Source organism: Pipra filicauda, unplaced genomic scaffold (genome assembly GCF_003945595.2).
Source record: "Pipra filicauda isolate LSUMZ 115617 unplaced genomic scaffold, ASM394559v2 scaffold240_size1633699_pilon, whole genome shotgun sequence".
Classification (NCBI taxonomy): Eukaryota; Metazoa; Chordata; class Aves; order Passeriformes; family Pipridae; genus Pipra; species Pipra filicauda.
In genome coordinates, this window is record NW_024104355.1 from 1286317 (window position 1) to 1309316 (window position 23000).

General features: G+C 37.5%; 1 protein-coding gene across 3 annotated transcripts in view; it reads left to right on the plus strand.

The window, feature by feature from the left end:
* Positions 1–23000, plus strand: part of ASXL3 (ASXL transcriptional regulator 3) — a 130539-nt gene that overhangs the window by 35468 nt on the left and 72071 nt on the right. For all 3 annotated transcript variants that reach the window (XM_039381790.1, XM_039381789.1, XM_027750102.2), the window contains one exon: positions 22182–22290. In XM_039381790.1, the coding sequence (XP_039237724.1) occupies positions 22182–22290 (109 nt within the window). The remainder of the gene's footprint in view (positions 1–22181; positions 22291–23000) is intronic.

Here is a 23000-nt window from a genome sequence, read left to right on the forward strand (position 1 = left end):
ATTTTACTTGTGCAGCCATTTAGATTTTTATTCCTTCCACAAAAGCCCAGTCTGTATATTCTCAAAGAATATTATACTTGTGCACTGTATAAACCTTTGTTTTATTTCTTGGTTGCTTTACTGGTAAGGGAGAGTGACTTGTAGGATTGTTAGACATTCAAGTTACAATAATTCAGAGAATATGTGAAAATTTTAAAAGTTCAGTTGTTTAACTGTAATAGGAAAAATTGTGGTGTTAGATTTTGTGATGTGATAAACATATTTCAAATTCTAAAGATCTGTATGGGGAAAAATATTTTATTTTTGAATGCATACCCAAGTCCTCTTTATGACATCCTAATTTGTTGAAATTAAGATCTCCATAACGTGTTAAGGTAATATTAAAGATATTCTTTTTTTTTAATACAAGTGTAAATCCAACAACTTAAATGTAACAAATAATGGATAGCAGTGCAGATGCTGATGATCTTAAAAGATTTACTGTTTATTTTGTACAGTCATGAAAACACTTCCTATAAAGGACATTTTATTTTGAAGTAGGAGACATCAACGATTTCAGTGTTTGTTTTTCATAGTGTAATGATTCTTTTATCAATATATTTTGATATTTAATGTAAGAGTTTGTTTTGTCTTTTTTTTATGTTGTGTCTCAGTGTAGACTGCTATGGAAAGAGACTGAAAAGCAATAATGTAGTTCAGGCTGATGAAAAGAGAAACCTTCTGCATTATAAATTGCTGTTACCATATGCGTAACATTATCCCAAAAGAGTGTATTGTGTCATATCTGTCTTCTCACATTTCTCCTAGACAGCGTAACTATGCTGTATGCTACAGATCTTTTTTCTTTAATGTTTCGGTATTTCAAAGAGTAATTCTGCTTTAAAAATAATGTCTCTCTTTCAGAGAGAGAGAAATTAAATAAAAATATCCTGAACACGTTCAAAACAGTTAGATACTCGCAGAAGTTACGTTATGAAAGTTTCACCAGATCTTCAGTCCATCCTCTGAGCAGTGAAAGTTTTTTTGGTTGGTTTATTTGTTTGGGGTGGGGGCTTTGTTTTATTTGGTGGTTGTTTTGTTTTTTGTGTGTGTGTAGTATGTTTCCTATAGTATAGTGCTTTAAGACTGATTTCTCTTTTAAAAATGACTGAAGAGATGAGATCTTCCAGTCTACAGAGTGTTTTCTTATTCTTTTATCCAAAGTCTGCCTGCAGTTCCTATAAACTGAATCATGACTAGATTGAATACATTCTTCTATTTTACTTCCTTTATCAGATTGTTTTGCTAGCATCTTTTCGAGGAAAGCAAGGGCATAGAAGAGCTTTCCAATAATAGTTGTCCATTGTTGTCCATATGCAAAATTTTCAAAAATATTTTGGGGAAACTGAGATTTGACAGCATGTGTTCTTCTTTCCATCATTGTTCTGAAATGAAGATCTGCCACTTATTAACATTATAGTACATAGGTACTGGTATTTTAAAATAAAAGTCAGAAACAAGACCTGCAAGAGAGCTTAGTATCAGTGTATGCTGATTAGGGGCAAAATGCAAGAATCTTTCTGAGTAGCCAGCAAACCTTGTTCAGCTCTCTTGTGCTTGGAAAAGGCAAGAATAATCTCCTGTATTTACTTTAGATAGTATTTGGACAAATGAGATTCAACACATAAGCCTGTCAGGAGCAGCCGTATATATAAAAATTTCAAACACAGAAGGATACAGACACTTTAGCTAGAAGGAGTCACCTTTTGAATGTACACTCTGATAAAATATTCTTAGGAAAAGGGTTTAATCTGTTGAAGGCTTAAAACCTGCAGTCAAAATTGAAGTCTGGCTGGGAACTTGAAGACATGCCTTCATTTAATGGATTTATGAGCTTTTGTTGCACCATCTGAGTAACCTAAGAAGCTGCTTTTCCTTGCAGGTGTAAAATGAATTACTGTAGGTTTCAACTTGCTAGTTGCTGATTGAGATTTATTTGTTGGGGTTGAATTTTTTTGGCATTTCTGTTTTGTTCTCTGTATTTCTCTTTTGCATTGAAAAGTTAGTACTTAAGCCTATTATTTATTACTGCTTTGAATTTCATTTATCCCACAGCTGACTTTTGTCTTTATTTCTAAGCATTCTGTCTTAAGGGACATGCACAACATCCCACAAAATAGTATAATCTTCTTTATGCTATTTCTAGTATTCCATAGCAACTGAGGAAGAAAAATGAGCCTAAACTGAACACTACAACACAGGCAATTCATTACAGATTTTCCGCTTAGTATTCAGTAAATTGTCAAGTCCTTATTTTCATCATTAGCATATTTTTCACAGAGCAGAAGCATAGCCATTTCTGGCAGACTGAATTAAATCTGTTTTACTTGAATGTGAAAGAAGAAAACATTGTCAGGCTTTCTATGAAAGCATAATTTTCTAGTAATAATTTATTTTTCTGGAACAGTTTGCTGTGGATGTCTTTGTTTTTATAAAGACATGGGTGTATATGCTTCAGTTTACCTGTAATGAAACCATTTCTTAACTGAAGGGGAAAAATACGGAAAAATCTAGGATTTTTCTTTTCTTTTTTTTTTCCTATTTGTATTGCATGAGCTGAAACATTTCCTAGTTCTCTTTTAGCTGTGCACTGGCACATTTAATTTAAAATTTTGAAGTACATTTTTTTAGAATCAAGGCCCCCCCAAAAAAGCCTCAGAATTTCGCTGTCTAAGGACAATGAAAAAGATCAGGTATAACTGTTCAGAAAATTTGTTATGTACATGAATTTCTTTTCTATCTAAGTCCAGCTGATAGCAATTCCATTTTATGAATTTTGAGTCTCATAGGTAGTCCTAATTACTGTGAAATTAAATTACGTGCAAGCTCTTCATTTCAAAACAGAATTTAAAAAGTGCCTGAACGTATTTCGTTTGCTTATGTACTGTCATGTTAAGAAGGACATGTTTTATTCAAGCTTTTATTTCCTTTCAGCAATATAGAAAGCTCCCATCTTCTCTTTGTAATCCCAATAAACTCTGCATTTGTCAGTGAGTCTGTTTTATGATAGCTGTTTGCTAGAACCGGTAACTGTGTGGCTGGCAAATATTTTCAACATTAACAGAGAACAGGGAACCAAAACATAAAGCTCAAATCAAAGTATAAATAAAAGAACTTAAAATTTGTATGTATGAAACTTGTGTTTATGGGCTAGTGTGTAAATACACCTGCAGACACAAATTCACCTCTCTACTCATACACGTGCCCTTATATAAAGTTGTAAATCACAAAATTATTATACTCAAATGTGTCATTTGCTCAGTTGCTCCAGTAGCAAAGAGTATGGGAAAGAGCTCAAATGATCCCTAAGAACTGTTTTGCTGTCTGCCCTCAACAGCTAAAGAGAGGACAAATTGACTTTTTCCCCCTAATTTCTTTTGGTTTTCCTTGTATTTTATTATGAGGAAAGGAAAATGGGATCTCGTAGCTCTTTTTAGTAAATACTTCCTTCCAGCAAGAAAATACCAAGCAAACACAGCTGAGTAACCCTATTTAGGATCTTACAGCATCTGTAGCTACTACTGTATAGTTTGTGTTTCAATAAGCTTATGATGTGTTTATTTGCTATCAGGATACACCATTCAGAGCTTCACTGGCAGGCTTTTATATTTAATTAGAAAATAAAACAAGTGTGGGATCCAGACAACTAATCTTTCTTGCAAATGTCCCCCATTACTTGCTATTCCTTCCCTTTTTTTTTTTTTTTTTTATGTTACCAGTACACCTGAAGTTTTTGTCCTCTAGACTGATAACTACTTTAGGTAACCATTATCAAATATGAAATCATTTTGTAAAAAATATGTGTCCCCTGCAGTAATCACAAAGATAAAAAACCTGACCTGTAAATGACAACAAGGAACTCTTTGGGAAGATATGAAGAATGAATGACAAGCAGGAAGTTGTTGTTTTGGTTTTGTTAGATTCAGTCCAGGAATCTTTTCTTGGCCAGTGAAGATTAGGCAGTCAAACTGTATTTATATTCTTAACTCTGTCCCCTTCATCCAAAACATAACACCACTAAACCCAATCCAACCATTAACCTTCCTCTGTAGTAGTAGCTTAATGGTATAAATGTAAACTATTGCATCAAAATGTCATTCAGTCAGATGATGTAATGAACTGTATAAACTAAGATAGTGTTGATACATGATTATTTGTGCCTGAGCTACAGTCCACGAAGTAATGACATAATTTGTACTGTTAATTAATTTAATACTAAATGTATCATTTAATTCTTTATTAAAAACAGTAAGCAATTTGTGGTTAAGACTGAGTTTTTTTGTAAACCACATTATTTTTAGTTTCTTTGGCTCTCTTAGGCATGTCTCAGCTTCTACATTCAGAGGGACTTTATTAATGACTTCAGGAGAATCAAGCTTCCTTTCAGATGGAATGATATGCCTATCAGGAATGGCCAGTCTAAAACTTTTAGCTATCAGTCCTATGTTTTCACAAAATATTTGGTGGTTTCTACTGTTATAATTTTAAAATTTTGTGTGTGACATTTTGAAATTAGATTGACTTTTAAGTTAAATAGAAAGTTAAGTCTCTCAGTTCCAGACTTAAGGAGCTGTTTTAAGTCAAAAAAGAATAAGGAGATCTACTAATAGACTGAACTGCAACAGCTGGAGTAAGTTAAAACACAAAAATAAAAGTATCTGCTTGGTCCTTTGAGGGAAGGAAAGAAATTTTACTATGCTGTTTTGCCAAGTTAAACTCCCTAATGTACAACAAGTATAACTTAAACATTTCACATCCACACAAATATTTTAATTTGACACAATAAAAAATTTGTTGCTATATTGTTAAAGTTACAGGGCGTACTGTGATTGCCCATTCTGCATTTATTTTCAGGTTTTTCTTACAGATGAGAGCCTTAACAAAAATATTTTAGGCACATAATTGGCATTTATTAGTCAGCCAGGTTGTAGTAATTACATTTATTATAATGTTTAAGGTGAAATTATGGTCTTGCTTATACAACTGTTATTGTAGGAATAAGTATTACTAGAAAACAGTAATTTGTTGTTGGATCTGATCTTTATTTATTTGTGATTATTCTGAGCTTCCTTTTTCTTTGTATCAGTTTAATTTTTCTACCTGTTTATTGGTAGAAAATGAGTAATTGAGTAAAACTTTCTCAAGTACTGAATTACTCTTAAAATACAAGAATATTGAGAAAAATCTTTTGTAAGGGAAGGAATGTTTATTTTTATTGGTTCATTTTCTTGCGTGATACAATAGACTTCACAATTATTTTTTTCAATTGAATAAGAACTGAAGATGTAGAAATAGGTTGTTCTCATATGTTCTGGCTTTCTCTTTTTGGATTGGGCGCGATGTTTTGGATGTTAAACATGTTGCTTTTGCATAATTGTGCCAGAATTTGACATTTAGTTTCAAAATTCTAAATTCCTTCAGTTAGAAGTCGTATCCTAATTGAAAACTGAGGAGAAAGAAAAAAAGAAACTGAGGGAATTTTCCTGAACTTTTGTGAAAGAGAAGGCATAAGACATGGTGCACTTTCTTTGGTTTTTAATAGAAATGAACAAAACTAAAATTAAGCTTAGGGATTTCAGTTGTTCATGCTTCATAAAAAGGTTTATTATTATTATATTATACTTCTGCTTTAAAAGAAGTATAATTCTTTTATCAGAATAAGATATGATAGGATGGAGGGGAGGGCAAGAGAGAAAAGTGGGAGAAGAATGAAGAGAGGAGAGATAAAAAGAGAAGACAGAGAAGATGGGAAAGTAGGAGGATAAAGGAGAGAGGAAAGGGAAATGAAAAAAATGAAAAGAGAGGAAAAGGAGGAGAGGTGTACATAACACAGCACTGGCAGTGGGGGGCTGCAGGTTGGCCTCTGTGCAGACACAGCTGACTCCAACAACCCCACCACAAGACATAGCTGAGCCCAGCAACCAAGACAGTGGTGCCTCTGTGGTAACATATTTAAGGAAGGACAAAACCAGCACTCAAGCAGAGGAAGAGAATAAAAAAAGAATGTGTGGAACAGAAGTGTGAATGCCAAGGCCGGAGAAGAAGGAAGGGAGAAGGTGCCCTGGGCACCAGTGCAGAGGGGGGGGCCCTTGCAGTCTGTGGAGGGCCACACCAGAGCAGATATCCTCACTGCAGCATGTGGAGAATACTATGCTGGGACATCTGGATATTTCCTGATGGAGGTGTTACCCCTGGAGAGCCCAGACTGGAGCAGACAAAAAGCGTGAGGAGGAAGCAGCAGCAGAGAGAAGCTGCTGTGGACTGACTGTAACCCTCCATCCCTCAGCACCACTCAGTGAGGGGAAGGTAAAAGAATCAGGAGTGAAAAAGGAAAGTTGAGCCTGGAAGAGGGAAGCTTTTGTTTCTCTCTACCCAAATCTATTTTAATTGGCAATAAATTAATTTTCCTCAAGTCGAGTCTGTTTTATCTCTTGTGGTAACCGGTAAGCAATCTGCCTGCTTTTATCTCAACCCACAAGTTTTTCATCCCCTTTCTTTTCAGATTCCTGTTGAGGAGGTGGGAGTGAATGGCTGGGTGGGCATTTGGCTTATGGCCAAAGCTAACCCACCACAAGAGGAAAGAAATAAAGGGAGAAAAAGAGAGAGGAAGAAACAAGGTAAAGAGAAGAGAAATGAGGAGGAAAAAAGGAAAGAAAGGAGAAGAAAATGAGAGAAATTAAAAAGAAGAGAGAAAAAGTAAAATTGAGAAAAGAGAAAACAAAGAAGAAAGGAAAGAGAAAAGGTGAAAAAATGAAGAGAGGAAAGAAAAGAATAGAAAATACATACAGGAAAAGAAAAGAGAAGACAATAAAAATGAGAGAAAGAAAAGAAAGGAGAGAACAGGAGATGGAGAGGAGAACAGAGAGAGAGAGAAGATATAAAGGGAAAAAGAGAGAAATGTAAGGGGAAAGAAAAACAGAGAAATACAAGGTGGGAGAGAGAAAAAGAGAGAAAAAAGAGGAATAAAGAAGAGAAATAGAGATGAGAGAGAAGGAAAAGAAAGAGAAAGGAAAGGACCAAAGAAAAGGAGACAAAAGAAAATGAGAGGGGAAAAAAATAATAGAAAGGAAACAAGTCCAAGCAAGTCCACTGTGGTTGAGAAATCTGTAACTGCATACTGTTAGCAGTGAAGTAAAAATTTTTGACTGACTGGAAGAGCTTGTATGTGGTAACCAAGACCCTTTTACTTTCCATCAAGTAAAAGCAGTAAAATCCCTATATTAAAATAACTTTGGTTTCAGCATTGCCATTCAATGAATAGATACATTCTTTCCAGGTAAAAATTTCCAAAGAAATTGTAATAAGCATTAAGAACTTTCTTCCTGAGTTGGACAATTGATTACTTAGGCAGGTGGCTGGTGTGACTGAAATGGCACAGCATAGCAAGCTCTGGCAGCCCAACATGTTGGCATGCATCAGTTTTTAGGAATGGGCAAAGTTAATATGCCAATTTAATTAGGATAACTCAGTAAGATTTTACTAGTGAGTATAAAGAAAGAAAAATTAATCACTCTAAGATCAGCATAGCAATTTGCTTTAATGCTGTTGTTTCTATCGGGGAGAAATATTATTTAATAAAATAATGTCATATAACAGTCTGGTAGCTCAACATTGAATAACATATTAAAGATGTAAAGATTTCTGATATGAAGAAAGAAATCCATAATTCTCATAAATTATAAACAGTTTTAAACTCTGTAGTACTTAGTAGAGTACTTTGTACAGTACTTTGCTTGGCAATACTTTTCTATTATTTCCATAAATGGTTAAATCTTGCCATAATTTAAACCATTTTACTGAAATATGCTTGCCTTTTAAAATTTAATTCTAATAGGTCTTAACAGTGTGTTGTGATTTGCCTCTTCTGTTTTCTTTTCATTACTGGGGGAAGGTAGAAGGAGATGTATGTACATCGGCACCTCTTCTAGTTTTACGAATTTAGTTGCAATTGGTTTTAATGGCAACAACTGGAAAACTTCACTGATATCGCGTGAGAGAGCAGGGACATGACATTAGGCTCGAGCGGAGGAACATGTGGGGGTGTGGAGCTCCTTCAAGCTTGGTAATTCTGCTTTCCCTCAGCAGGGTGGTACCTCCGCCTCTCCCCTCCTCTGCGTCCAGATGTAGCAACCCAAGGGGTTATAGCTGAGGCGAGCCAGCTGCATCTGGCATGTAGGTTCGGGAGCGGCTGGAGGGAGCGCATTGTGTTAACTGACAAAAGGTGAAATACAGGCCTTGCGCTGAGAAGTCTGAAATGGGAACCAGTTGTGTCAGTCTGAGGCCATCCTTCTCCAGTTACTGTAAACCAATATTGTAGCCGAAATAATAATCCTGCTCTCACCAAGCTGCTTTTCCTGCTCTGGGCTGCCCATCTCCCTGGATGCTGGCACAAGCATTCACATGGTTGTTTGGGGAAATAATCAAGTTCTAAATAAAGAAGAAAGGGGGGTTGGGGAAGAACACGTCATGGAGGCAGGAACACGTGGTCTGATTTAGAGGGAAGCCACTCAGACTGGTTCATTAAGTGGCAGAGCTGGCAGAAACTGATGTGAGCCCAGTATTAGTCTTGGTGCAAACCTTGTTGGTGAAAGCAGAAACTACTCTATGGCCTTACATACAGGTACAGAGATGCATTATTGCTGGTATAACTGCAGGGTGGTGTCTTGCAACCATTACAGCTGTGGTAACAGAAGTCCCTGCTGTGGATGATAAGAAAGGCTGGAAATTCTTCTAATCAGTCAGGGGAGGAGTGTGGCTGGTAGCTGTGACTGCATCAGGATTACATTCCTAGTATAGCATGATAAAGTAGGAATCCTTACTCAGCCTTCTGAACTAGGCCTGGCTCACAGTGGTTTTCTGGCAACACTTTGTTCTGCCGCCTTTTCCCTTTTTGGTTGTGCAACAGAGTTAATGAAGCCACTGTCAGATGCTGCATGGGCTTCCTCAGTGGGTGGTGCAGAGGCTCAGAAGTCCTGTTGTTCTTTTGCAGTATATTTTGTCACTCTGTTGCAGACCTCCAGCAGAGGCAGCTAATCAGAGATTGAGCAGTTTGCAGCAGTTTCCAGGCTTCTTGAGCTTCCTGAGGAAACTTCAGGGAAAATCTTCTTGAAGCTCCAACTTCTGGGGACTTTGGTGGCATGCCACAGCAGGTCAAGGCCAACCTAAGGGGTCATTTGACTCTCTCAGTTCTGACAGTTTATGTTGGCTACTTGCTTCTTGTGGACTACCTACATAGTAGTCACAAGCTGACTGTGAATGGAGACTCATAGGATTGGGAAGTTGGAAAGTTATGACTTTGGACAATAGAAGGAAGCTTCTCTGCCTTCAGAGAAGGATAGGTGTAGTGCACTGGAAGGACATCAGCAAGATTGTCAGCTGAGGCTGATGTTTTTTACCTTTATTTTAGCAAGACCTTAGTATCTTCACAGTCAAATTGGTGAAATAGGAACTCAAGAAGTGGACAATAAGGTGGAGGGAAGTTTGCCTGGACTGCAGGCCCCAAAGTGTTTTGATCAAACATGCTAACTCTAGTTGATAACCAGTTACTAAGTGGTGTTGCTCAGACATTGATACTGAGGCTGTTACTGTTGAACACCTAAATATTTAGGTATTTAACAATACTATTAAACACCTAAATAACGGGACAGATTCAGCATATTCAGCAAGTTTGGAGGAAGCAGTTGGTGTTCTGGAAGACTGGGCTGATGTTCAGAGGGATCAAGACAGCAGAGAATTGCACTAAGAGGAACCTCATGAAACTCAAAAAAGGCAAGAGCAAACTTGTTCCTCTGGAACATAGCGATTAATGTAGTGGTATAGGATGGGGGCTAACAGGCCAGGAATCAGCTTTGCAGAAAATGACCTGGGAGTTGTGGTGGTTAACAAGGCATACAGTAGTCCATCAGTGTGCCCTTGCAGCAAAGGGCAACCCCGTGTTGGGCTGTATTAGCAGGAGCGTGGCCAGCAGGTCAAGTGAACTGATCCTTCCCCTTCAGCACTTGTGAGACCCCATTTGGAGAACCATGTCCAGTTTTGGGCCCCCTAGTCTGGGAAAGAGATTGATATATCAAAGTGAGTCCAGTGGAGGTTCACCGGCATGGCTGGAGGCTAGAGCATATGGTATATGAGGAAAGGCTGAGGGCTGGGCTTGTTCACAAAGGAGAAGAGAAGGCTCAGGGGGATCCCATGGCACTCCACAGCTCACTAATGGGAGGGTGTTGGAGAGACAGAGCCAGGCTTTTCTTGGAGATTGCATAATGACAGCATGAGAAGCAAAGAATTAGAGGCATCAGACACAACATGTATCATGGAACATGAAACATGAAAAATTATGATTTGATACTAAGAAAAATACTTTCCCGGTGAGAGCAGTTAAGCACAGGAGGAAGGTTGTCCAGGGAGGCTGTGAAGTCTCCATTCTTGGAGATTGCACAAAACCTGAGTAGATGAGGCCTAGATCCAAGTGACCCTGCTTTGAGCAGAGGGTTGGATGTTGGACTAGATAACTTCTGGAAGTTATTCCCACTGTAAATTATATGAGTGTGTGAACCTTGGTGGAGCTGAATGTTCTTAAAAATAGCTGTAACTTTTTTTTTTTTTTTTGGGGTGGGGGCTGTACTTTTTGCATTTGACCGACCAGTTGTTTATCAATTACACACATACACAAGATATTCTTAAAACTCTGCAGTGACAGTTGTGGAGACTGGCCAGTTAAAAAGCCAAATTAAACAAGAGAACTTGGGATAAATTCATAGAAGTCCCTTGTGTAGGATGATTAAATATTAGAGGCCAAAAGGCATTCAGTGATTACTGACTACGTCTTGTTTAGCATAGTCACTTTTCTTTCCACCTTGACTTCTTTTTTTTTTTTTTTTGAGGAGTAAGCTTCACCCACCTTGAAGCCAAGAATATTTGGAAGGGTGGGGTGTTTTTTTTCGTTTTATACATTGCACATTTTGTGGCAATGTTTTTCTTGGGTTTAGTACATTTTTGACTGTAGCATAGTCATTACTTCATTTTTCTAAACATATGTATTTAAAGCCCACAGGGGTCTGTGAAATCTGATACTAAAATAAGACATCGTATATATAAAACCCATGGTTTCTTTAAGAAAGCCATTTTTTAACCTCTACTCCAGAATTCCTTTAATGTGGCAAGAAACCTTTTTTTTTCACTGTCTTTATAGTTTTTTCCTTCATGGTGAACATTGATATTGGAGTAGAAAATGAAAAATGTACTAGTGCTTTTTAATGAAATCAGTTAAAACTATTAAAAGAAAAAAGAGAAAAACCCATACATTTTTGAATAGGAAGTAGCTGTCGGAAAGAACAGTGTTATTTGACCAGTATAAGAATTTGTTACACCAAAAAAATCAAATACTTTCTTTTAAGTGATGTTGAATGAGGAGGGTGTTCTCAGTCCAGGGGACACCTTAGCTGTTGTGACTAACTGACACGTGCTGATTTCTTGTTCTTTTGGGGTAGTTTTCTTTCTGAAACATTTTTCTTTTGGGATGATTTCAAAAGGTACTCTTTAATCTTTGCCTGTGTCTTTCAAAAACACGTTCAAAATGCCCTTTTTTTGTTAACATTGCTTTCTTTCTTGTATTATTTGTACGACATCTAACGAAACAGTACAGACTCAAAGTGCAGAGATGCATTTACATATATCCTTTCTTTGAGATTTTTCTTCACAAAGAAGAAAAACCTGGGGTTTTCTCAGGTGTTAGGGAACACAGAAAAGTGTAAACAGTCTCTATAAAACTTGTATTCTCATTTCCTTTCTGGTCAAGGAATGCTTGTTGCCATATGTGAATATCATTTAATGAGGTGTACTGGTGTTTCAAGCATATTTTTCAGAACGTTCAAGGTATTCAGGGAGACTTACTTAGAGGCATGAGTAAAGATAATCAACAAAAATAATGAGTAGGGGTATTTAAATTTTGGAAAAACTTGTCAGTATCTTTCAGTCTGTAGTGTATAATATGGGATTGATATGATAGGTTTGTGTGGTTTTTATTCTTTCTTCTCAAATTTACCTGCTGTACTGCTGGCATCTTGTTTTCAGACACATTGTAAATATTTTCAAGGGCAAATCCATCACAGTAGTTCTATAAAATTATGTTCAGGAACACTTAAATTTTATACAGGTTCTGGAACTTTTTGTAAATAAAGGCTTTCTTATGAGAAAAAATGGTACAAAAAAAAAAGAGAAAGCCTTGCTGGCTTAAGGAGTACTGAGATTTGCGATGAACTTTTGTTCCCAGGGCTTTTCATTTTATTGGTTTAGACCAGTCCTAATAAAGCTCCATTTTCACCACAGATGAACTCCATTTGTTGTGTTCTTCTGGAACATTACTGTGGCTATTGTCACCAGATTTGACACTATCAGAAGTTTTCTCAGGCTGCCAGCACCATGAGATAAAATATACTTTGCTCTAAATAACAAAAAGATTAATTTTCAGTGTTGTAGGGTATCAGAATTTCATCTACCCTGGCCTCAGACCACAGAGTGCTCTAAAGGTAAGGGTGGAAATGCCAGACTTGATTGAAATGTCTATGAAAGGCCATTGCACAGAGCAGAAGGCAGGATCGGGTGTGTTTTCAATAATCTTTACCCCTGCAGAAAAAAAAAAATTAGATATACCATAGTGCTGCAACACAGCTAAGAGGTGAAAAAAACTCTAAGTCTATGCCATCATTTGCAAATGTGAGCCAAACTCTTGGCTACGTAGAGGGAATTAGAATAAAAATGTATGGGTAGTCATGCATGAGAGCTTTGCTTTCCAAGAAACGTCTTACATTGTGTGATCAGTTAGTCACTTGTGACTGACTGTGGGTGAATGCAAACAGTTTGGCAAACCCTTCAGCAAAGAAATAATATAACATTTTCTTGCCAACACCCCCTGTCTTTCTGTCACGTTCACCTGCAGCTAGCAGTTTCATTCACTTGTCCCCCTTAGTTTTTCCATGATGACACATGGCTAGAGGTTTATTATGTTTGATCTTTATTGTATGTGCCAATGCCATGTAATCGCTGAAACAATGACTGTATGTAGATGTACAAAAGGCCCAGAGGGATATTGCTTCATGCAGGAGGATTCTAGAAGTAGTAGAAATGGGTCTTAAGGGTGGTGGCATAACCTCCAGTATTTGCTTGTTATGTATATCCTTCACACAAGACTTGAAAATAATTTTTGTGTGTCTCTCTTCCAAGGAGAGACAGCATTGTTTAATGCTTCAAAGGTGGTCTGATAAGAGACTGAGAACACCTGTTAACTCTGTAAAAGGAGCTTCACTTCTAACTACTTCCCTGATTCCAGTTTTGGTCAATTCAAAATGTAAAACTAGACTTAGATGAGTTTGTAAATGAGATTTCCTGCTAAGAATGGCAAAAAAAAACCTCAAAACCAAAAACCTTTTCATGATACCTAGCTTGAATTTAGGATCTGTGTTGAGTTTCTCTACAGCATTGCTCCAGATTATTTTACATTTGAAGGACACTGAAAAGGTTTGGTTTCTTGGTGAGATATCAGTTCAGTCAGCTGTGATTCTAGCTGCTTATAACACCCTCACAAGCTGCAAAGGGCAGAGTTCTGGTTCATTACTAGGTTCTTCTGCTTTACATATTTGGCGTTCACTGCTTTGGTTAACTTCAGTGAAAACTGCTAGCTTTTGAGATAGACATTGGGTGTCTATGACATTACAGCATGTCTGTACTGGTCCTTGGTTTTTCCATCATACTGATATTAATCTTGCCTCTATCTTCATCTGATTTAGAAAAACAAGAAATCTATATGAGGGTTGATGTTGGAGCAATGTTAGTAGTACATATAATGGGTCTTTTCCCCTACCATCTACTGGTAGTTGTTTACAGTCTGTGAGACTATAGGTGAATGAGCTGTGCTAGTCTGTCTTGTAGCCTGATAGCCTGGCTTATTTACCCTGCTCAAGAACAGTAGCCCTGTTGGTGATATCTGAAGTCTGAAAGTCGGGTACCACGTGTGAAGCATAAATAAGACCAGAGATGTAAATTTTTCTTCATGGTGCTGCCGATATGTGAACAAACTGATGTTAATTTTGGCTAATATGGATAAAATTCATTAAAAATAAAAAATAGGTATGTTAAGGAATTTCTTTTAATCCTTTAAAATACATTTAAAGATCAAAATGTGAGCGCTTATAATAGGAATAAACCTTAAGTATAAGTTATTCAAACTGTATAAATAGTATTCTACCTCTGTGTACTTCAACTCCTATAGAATTTTAGCAAGTGACTTAAGGCTTAAGACTTTATTTATTGTGACTTTATTATTTTAGTGGTTAAGACTTCAGAACAGAAATAGTTTGGACAGTCACATCAACTGTGGGTATCAGGAGTATTTTCTGTAGTTCTCATTAAGTTCTGGCTTCTTTAAAATGAAGAAGCCAGTTGGAACCTCAAAAAATAAAATACTTTTTTTCTTGTTCAAATTTATGAATAAGTACTTTGTGTGAGAGGCTAAGATCTTTCAGCTCTACAGTTTCACTAGTCTATATATGTAGAAGTAGTAGATGGTTCCCTAGCTACCTACTACCCACATATTAAGATGTGGTTTTATTGTTTAGTAAATTATATTGGATATGTGATATTTTGGAAAGTCTCCCTTTTTTTCATGTTATATCCAGCACATCTAATATATTTTCATTCAGTATTCAAAAGCCAATCCCTTAATGAAATTACAGTTCCTTTCCAAAGATGATTTGACAGAAATAAGTATACTTGTAATGATTTGGTAAATAAGCTGTCATTGCTATTTTAACATCAGAAAATACAACTTGAATTAATTTCTGTACATTAAGTTAGATAATTGCTGAATGCATTTGTAGTCTCCAAATATCAAATAGTAAGATTACATTACAGCTCTATTTGTTGGCTGATTGGGGTATTTTAATAATTTTAAGCAATGAACAAATTAACCTTGCAGTAGGAAAATAAGTGGGAAAAAATCAAAAGCAAGATTTTAATTGATTATTCAAATCAAGTTTTCTGTTTGATAATTTAAATTGGTTTAGTTTGGATTAACATGCTTAGTCTGTGATTTTGCTGTTGAGTGAAGGATGACTGAAAGAAATTGTACCTGGAATACTGGTAGTGGGTTGACCTTGTCTGGACACCAGGTGCCCACCCCGCTGCTCTATCACTCCCCTTCCCAGTGGTAAAGGGGAGAGAGGGTGAGATGGAAAACAACTCGTGGGTTGGGATAAGGCAGTTTATTAAGGCAAAAGCAAAAACTTGTGTGCGCAAAAGCAAAGTGAAAAATAACAAGGTTTATTCTCTACTTGCCATCAGCAGCGATGGTTGGCCACTTCCAAGAAGCAGGGCTTCAGCACACATAATGGTTCCTTAGCTGGCAGCCGTTGGAAACAATGAATGCCCCCCTTCTTGCTTCTTTCCTTAGCTTTTTCCTTTCCTGTGGTTAGTTTGGCCTACTTGTGTCCCCTCCCAGAAGAAGGAACGTTACAGTGCTGATGCTGTGCTCAGCAGTAGCCAAAAGACTGGTGTGTTATCAACACCATTCTAGCTACCAATGCAAAGCACAACACTGCTATGGGGAGTTGAACTCCATCTCAGCCAGACCCAATAGAAATATGTAGTCTGTATTAAACATTGGCCGAGAAAGCAAATATACTGCTTGCAGTCTTCCTGTGTGTTTTGGGATTGCATGGCCAGGTTTTGGTAGTGGGGGGCTACAGGGGTGGCTTCTGTGAGAAGCTGCCAGAAGGTTCCCCCATGTCCTATAAAGCCAAAGCCAGCCAGCTCCAAGTCGAAACCCCCTGCTGGCCAGGCAGAGCCCATCAACAACAGTAGTAGTGCCTCTGGGATGACAGAGTTAAGAGGGGGGGAAAAAGCTCTACACAACAGCAGTTGCAGCTGGAGTGAGGAGTGAGAATATATGAGAGAAACAACTCTACATACACCAGGGTCAGTGAAGAAGAAGGGGAAGGAGGTGCTCCAGGCACTGGAGCAGAGATTCTCCTGCAGCCCGGGTACAGAACCATGGTGAGGCAACTGTCCCCCTGCAGCCCATGGAGGTCTGTGGTGGAGCAGAGATCCATCTGCAGCCTGTGGAGGACTCCACACTGGAGCAGGTGGATGCCCGAAGGAGGCTGTGACCCCATGGTAAGCCTGTGCTGGAGCAGGCTCCTTCCAGTACCGTGCTAGAGCACATTTGCTGGCAGAACTTGTGATCCTGTGGGGGACCCATGATGGACCAGCCTGTTCCTGAAGGACTGCACCCTGTGGAAGAGACCTACCCTGGAGCAGGGGAAGAGTGTGCGGAGTCCTTCCCCTGAGGAGGAAGGAGCACCAAAGAAAACATGTGATGAACTGATCATAGCCCCCGTTCCCCATCACCCCTGTGTTGCTGTGGGGGAGGTAAAGAAAATCATGAGTGAAGATAAGCCCAGGAAGAAGGGAGTGGTGGGGGGAAGGTGTTTTAAAGTTTTATTTCTCATTATCCTACTCTGATTTGATTGGTAATAAACTCAATTAATTTCCCCAAGTTGAGTCTGTTTTGCCCATGATGATAATTGCTGAGTGATCTCTCTCTGTCCTTTTCTTTCTGACCCATGAGCCTGTCCTTATATTTTCTCCCCCCTGCCCAGCTGAGGAGGGGAGTGATAGAGCAGCTTTGGTGGGCACATGATGTCCAACTGGGGTCAGCTGGCTGGTTTATTTAGACTAATTTGAAACTTTTATTGCTGAAAAAATTTTGCAAGTGGTTGGCAGGAAATCTTGCACTGATCAACATTGTCTTCTGTTTACCTGTGCTCTCTACTTCCCTCTGTGCCAAGGGAAGGATCCTGTGCCATTTGAATACAGTAAAATGACCAGGTCTTCTTTTCAGTCCTCACTTTAGTGGACTTCTCCTGGGTATTCCTTCTGAGCCCCAGCTGAAAGATCTTGCTGCAGCCCCAGCACTAACAGCTGCTGCAACACTGCCAGCTCAGTCAAGTATGGCTGTGGGAGGAGAGCAGCTCTAGACCAGTCAGCAGCAGTTTGCCTATCTTCCTCATGTACAGGACAGCTGTCTTCTTGTCTTGGTATAGCTGCCTAGGTTCCTGGTGGTTTTGTGTGGCATTCCCAAGCTAGGTCATGGCTACAATCTTGTAAGGCAAGTTGGGACATTTTGCTGGCACTTGACTGCAGGACCATGAGCACACAGCTCCTTGAAGATTGTGGAAAGCTTCTAAGAAGCAGCCAAAGATGGCTTCATCACACTTGGGGTATCTAGTGCTTCATGTAGTGCTCTGTGGAACACTTCAGCAAGCAATGCATGTATAGACATCTAGTCAATTTTCCAGCATTTCTAGGTGCTGTATATGTTGGAAAAAGTATACTTAGGGTATATTATTAGCCCAGTCTTGATAAGAATTTCAACTTATTGAAGAGATAAAGAATCATAGGTTGCAGTGCTGGATGCATGCTCGAGAGATCATTCGATGCAAACACTGGGACAGGTTCCCATCTATGTACCAGCCAGGACTGGTGTGTGTATGAGCTTCTCAGAAAGGTCTTTTTACAAACTCCCCTGCTCAGTTCTGGTGTTGATTAAAACATCAACAGCTACATTCACACTTTTAGACTATCTATGAACTTTCTTTTTCTTTCCCCGGTGGCCATGAAGAACATTTATCTCAATTAACTTCAGCGGCCTTTTACATGTTTCTGGAAAATAACAATTTATGCCTTCTTTTACTTTTCTGTTTACTGTACCACACAAATGGGTTTTCTACAACCTTCCCTCATATGTTTTATTTTCTTTATCTGTTGTCACTCTGAAACTGGTGTAACTTATGTGCATTATAAATGTATTTTATTCTGTGTGACTTTGAATCAGAAATTAGTTCTGAAGCCTTTTGGTTTTACTTTTTTCCAACAGTGAGGAAAAATTGTTCCTCCCTTGTGACTGTTTATGTATCTCTATGAAATGAGCAGATGATTTCAAACAAATAAATATGGAACAAATTTGCAATACCTCAGTGGTCCTCTTACAGTGGTTGTCATAGATTTGGGAACATATCAGGAAGGAGAGGTTACACCACATATAGTGGGGCTGAGTGGTTGAAATGCTGCCTTGCTGCAGGACCTGAGGTGTTTTGCCTGCATAATGTTGGGGAACTTTCACGGTCTGCCACACTATATTGCCTAGACAAGTTAGCTTTAGTCAATTTATTTTCCATATTTAAAATATTTTTTTGCCAAGATTGTAATTTTTGTCTCTTGGCAAACAGTCTAGCAAAGACTGTTAAAATTAAGAGTATAACCATGGACATTTTCAAGGTTTTTCTGATGAAACTATGTGTTTGAGAAGTTCACAATTTAAAAATAAGTAGTGTTTTTGCTGGTGTTTTTACAAATTTTTGTAGGATTTTGGGGAGAGTGGCAGAGGAGGAAATAACTGAAATGTGTACTTCCCCTGCGTGTTTTTGCAGAGTTTTGTGTGTGGAAACGGTAGTCTGGCATTTCGATTTGGGTAACACTGGCTGTGTGACCAGTAGAGGGAGCCCAGAATCACTAAATGTTGGAGAAATTTTTGACTGGGGGAGTTGGGGTAAAAAGCTTGCTTTGATAATGAACAGGAATTTTGAAAGGATGTGCTGAATACTACTAACTCATAGTGATTTTGGGAGAGGAATTTATGGAACGTTGAAATGCCTGATGTTTTTTAAATGATAGAATTATGTTAGCAACTTTTATATTGGAAAGCTAATGAGTGTTGTATTTTGATTTTTTTTCTCTTTCCTATGTTGCTGGTTGTTGTAACATCATAACATCACATCACCTTCACAGAAAGTAAGTAACTTTTCGTTTTTTAAGCCTATTTGAAAGTATGTGTTTGGGGGGGTACACTGCTTGTATGTGTGTATAGATGTATATGCATATAAAATAAACAGACAAGCAGAAAAATACCGATCTTAAAGACATACTGCTACAGATGGTAACTCCCATGTATGAATGACTTTTAGAATACCACAGTGGTTTAAAGCAGTCTCACCCAAAAGATGATAAATAGTATGAAAGTTCTGCATCTGAAGGCTGTAAATGGTAAACATATTTCTTGTGTGCAGACTGTGGCAATAAAACTTGCAGCATATCGGTTTGAAATATATTATGGCTCTTAAAATTCACAGATATCAAGTTGCAAAGTAGAATATTATTGTATCCAATTTCATTTGACTGAATCAAAGTTGAACTGATTTGGAGTGTTTCAAGAGCTTAGGTCAAGCTGTGCCATTTTTGATATTCAGAGATACTCAACCTTATATTTGGCAGGCCTCGACTGCTTTATTAATTCCTGCCAGGAGCTGTGAGCAGAAGGAACATGTCCTCAGGCTGTAGGAGAATTTAGAAAGCGTGCGATAAGTAGTACAGATCCCTCAGAAAGTGCTCTATGATTCAGACATCAGTCTGCATCATGGAATCTTTGCTGGCTTTTTGAACCACGGTCCTATGTGTTGTGATAGCATTGTTGCAAGCATTTCCAGTATCAGTTGTGAGTAACATCTGGGAATTTTAATACAGTGTTTCAAGGATGCCAGTGCTGACAGAAGAACAGGAAAGTCATTGGTTAACATGGGTCAACATAGCAGTGAAAAAGGGCAACATAGAACTTCAGTTTGATCTGCTAGCTCAAAATAAATAAATCCTACCTCACTGTGTCCAGATTATTATTTCATTTCCACTTAAGTGTGTTATGTGTGGTTTGTTTTGTGCTCGTTATAGACATACCCAAGTGCAGTTTTCAAGAAGGGTAGGTATGGCCCTTTGGTTGCATGCCATTAGGAGTTGCAGATATCTGTAGGCAACAAGTATAGCAGTAGTTAAAGTACATCTTGGCTCAGTAGCCAATACGGGTTTCTTTGTAAGTCAAAGAGTAGTTTCTGTTGTCGACTTGCCAGTTGTCTAGACTTTGAAGATTAAGATATCTGCTGTGAGCACAGTAGTGGTCATGAGATGTTGCCAAATCCTCTATTTTGGGTTCATTCATCTTGTATCATTTTAATTGGTTAATGATATCTAAAAATAAGTTTGGATTCCAGAGTGTCTCTGTCAGAATAGAAGGATACAAATCGTGCATACATGTGCATGCAGTTTTGTTTCTCGTTGACATACTGAGTTTGTCTTCCACTGCAGAGTCAGCAAGTTCTTTCTATCGTGCAGAGAAAGTCTTGATCGGTAATAATGTTTCACTAAAAAGATCCAAGATTGAGAGAGTTGAAATTGCTTCACATTATGTATGTTAACATATGGAAGAGATTACGCAACTAACTGCTGTATTAAAAGCTTTGTGTCTTTTCTTGTCAAACATCATTGCAGTAAGGAAAATGTGTAAAGATAAGTATTCTAGATATTAAAAAAGTGTTTTAAGTAATCATTAAACTCAATGAACTCTCTTAATGCTTTCTGTCCCACTGCTAGCAGTATCATTTTATTTCTAATATAGTTAGATTTGTATTTTGTTACAGTATTATATCAAAACCAGATGTGGTATTAATTTTATTTGCAGAGGGGAAAAAAGAAACAAACAAACAAAAAAGACACTTCCCAGAATTTTCATATTGTGTGATTATATTTAGGATAGTCATAAAATAGATACTTGTTACATATCTGTTGTGTTTATCAACAAGCAGCATTTTTACCTGAAATTTTTAATTTTAGAGTTAGTAATGTGATACATTAGGTGACCTCTAGCAAATAAATTATAACAGACAGGACTTCCTGGCCTGAGGACACTTTATAGTTTAATTTTTACCGGAAGAGCAATTACCACACTATTGATCTTGCCATTAAAATAATACATGTACAATAAGGATAAATTTTGTTGTAATGAAGCCATGAAAATCAACAGAAAACATCACCATATGAAATACAAAAATTTCAGTCCAGTTTTGTTTATAAAAAAGAGATCGGACATGTAATTTTCCACAAAGATTAGATGTTGTGTTATAATTCTGCAGAACAAAGAAGAGTACTTTCTGATGAACTTTGAAGCCCTGTTCCTGGTTTATAGTTGAGTATATAATTAATCCTGAAATACTTAGCAACACACTTAATTTAATGCACAGGCATTGTTCCACTTAACCAAGTGGAATATATTTACGTGGCTAAAGATAAGCGTGCGTGCAGACTAGGGACCCCAGGGAAGAAGCACAGTTTCAGATTCAGTCCCTGAGTACACTGTGTACAGTAGCCAGCAAATGGGGACAAAGATGTAGTAGTACATCTATAAATCTTGTACTTTAATTTTTAAATTAAAATAAAATAATTTATGAATACTTCCTTGCCCACCATTTTTAGATCAACTTTTCAGAATAGTATGCGTCTAACTAGTGTTAGAAACATGTGCTTTCTTTTTCTGAGATGTAAACATGCATATACTACAAAGACATCCCTGTCCAAATACTTCTTTTTTCTTAATGTGTTGTATTTCTTTTTTAAATAGTCCTTTAATATGCATTCCACAGTGGTATTACAATTACTACCTTGAGTAGGTCAATCTCTTAATCTCTAAAACAACTCTAATTAGAAAAGATAATGCTTCATAAAAGGTACAAATGTGTTCATATTTATGTATAATAATGCATGCTGACCATGTTAAGCCAGAAGGTGGCTTTACTATATATTACTTTTAGTTTTAAATGTGTTCTTTCTGGGCTCTTTATTATTCTTTTGTTGCCTTTCATCCTATGGGATGCAGCTGCCCTTGAACTTGGTACTGTTTTGATCATTCATGTGCAGCAGCCACATTGTCTGTAACATTTTAAAACTGAGGCTTCGTGGTGTTATTTATGAAGTAATTTCACATAAATATTTGGACTTTGGTTCTCTCAGAATGTGGAACTGGTTGCTGTATGAAGAAAAGCATAATTATAATTCACAGACTTTTTGCCTCAAGCCTAGGGGACAGATGCATATGATTAAGTTTGAAACTGGCCTGTTATTGTAATGTAGATGTTTTCAGGGTTGAGAGAATTAAAAAAAAAAAGAGAGGGGGCAAAAAAAAAAAAGCCAGGCAAGCATGAGTTTAAAAAAAATAGACTGACGGAATAGTTTTGCAAGAGGCACTCAATCTTGGACTGCACAATTTTATTTTTCAGTGGAACCTCTCCATTAGCTTGCCTGAATGCAATGCTTCATACTAACACTCGTGTAGGTGATGGAACATTCTTCAAAATCCCTGGGAAATCAGGACTCTATGCTCTCAAAGTAAGTTTAAATTTTGTAAATGGAATGTACATATAGCTATTAATCCATTTTATGAATGTCTCAATAGATATAAAGGTAAACAGATTAGATTCTTTGGAGAGGAAATGACCTGATAGTCCTTCTAACTGCTTTCAGATGTCTTTTAAAAGGATTTATAATGAAAGTAAACATTGAATGTTTTATCCTAGAAAGCATATACATGTTCTTGAATTTGGCACGTGGTATAAAAAACATGCAGCTTAGCTAAAATGCTGCTGTGTCAGAGTTGTTCACAGAAAGGCCTTTGTTTTATGAGCTGTGAGCTCAAGAGGATCATTGACTTTCTCATTAAGTAATTGTATTAATGTTTGATTTTTGAATAGTGAAAAATTATTTGCAAGTCTAATATAAATCAGCTTTTAATTTACAGGTTGCATGGTTGCTTTTGAGAAGGAATATAATTATAGTGATAGCATTTTGCCTTTATGCTATTTCTATTCCTTTTTGGTTTTGTTTTTCTCTTTTGCTATGAACATGATGTTTTCTGTGGGTGGAATTTTTTTCTTGTTGTGTATGATCAAACTTAGAGGGGTTTCACAACAGGAGTGGAGGAATGTGAGGCAGAGATGAGAAACAAGTAAGTGAGATTATCTGCTTGGCAGTCTAAATGTAATCAACTAAAATTTTGGGCTGAGGGGAAGGATCTGTTGTAATTTATGACAGATGTATTT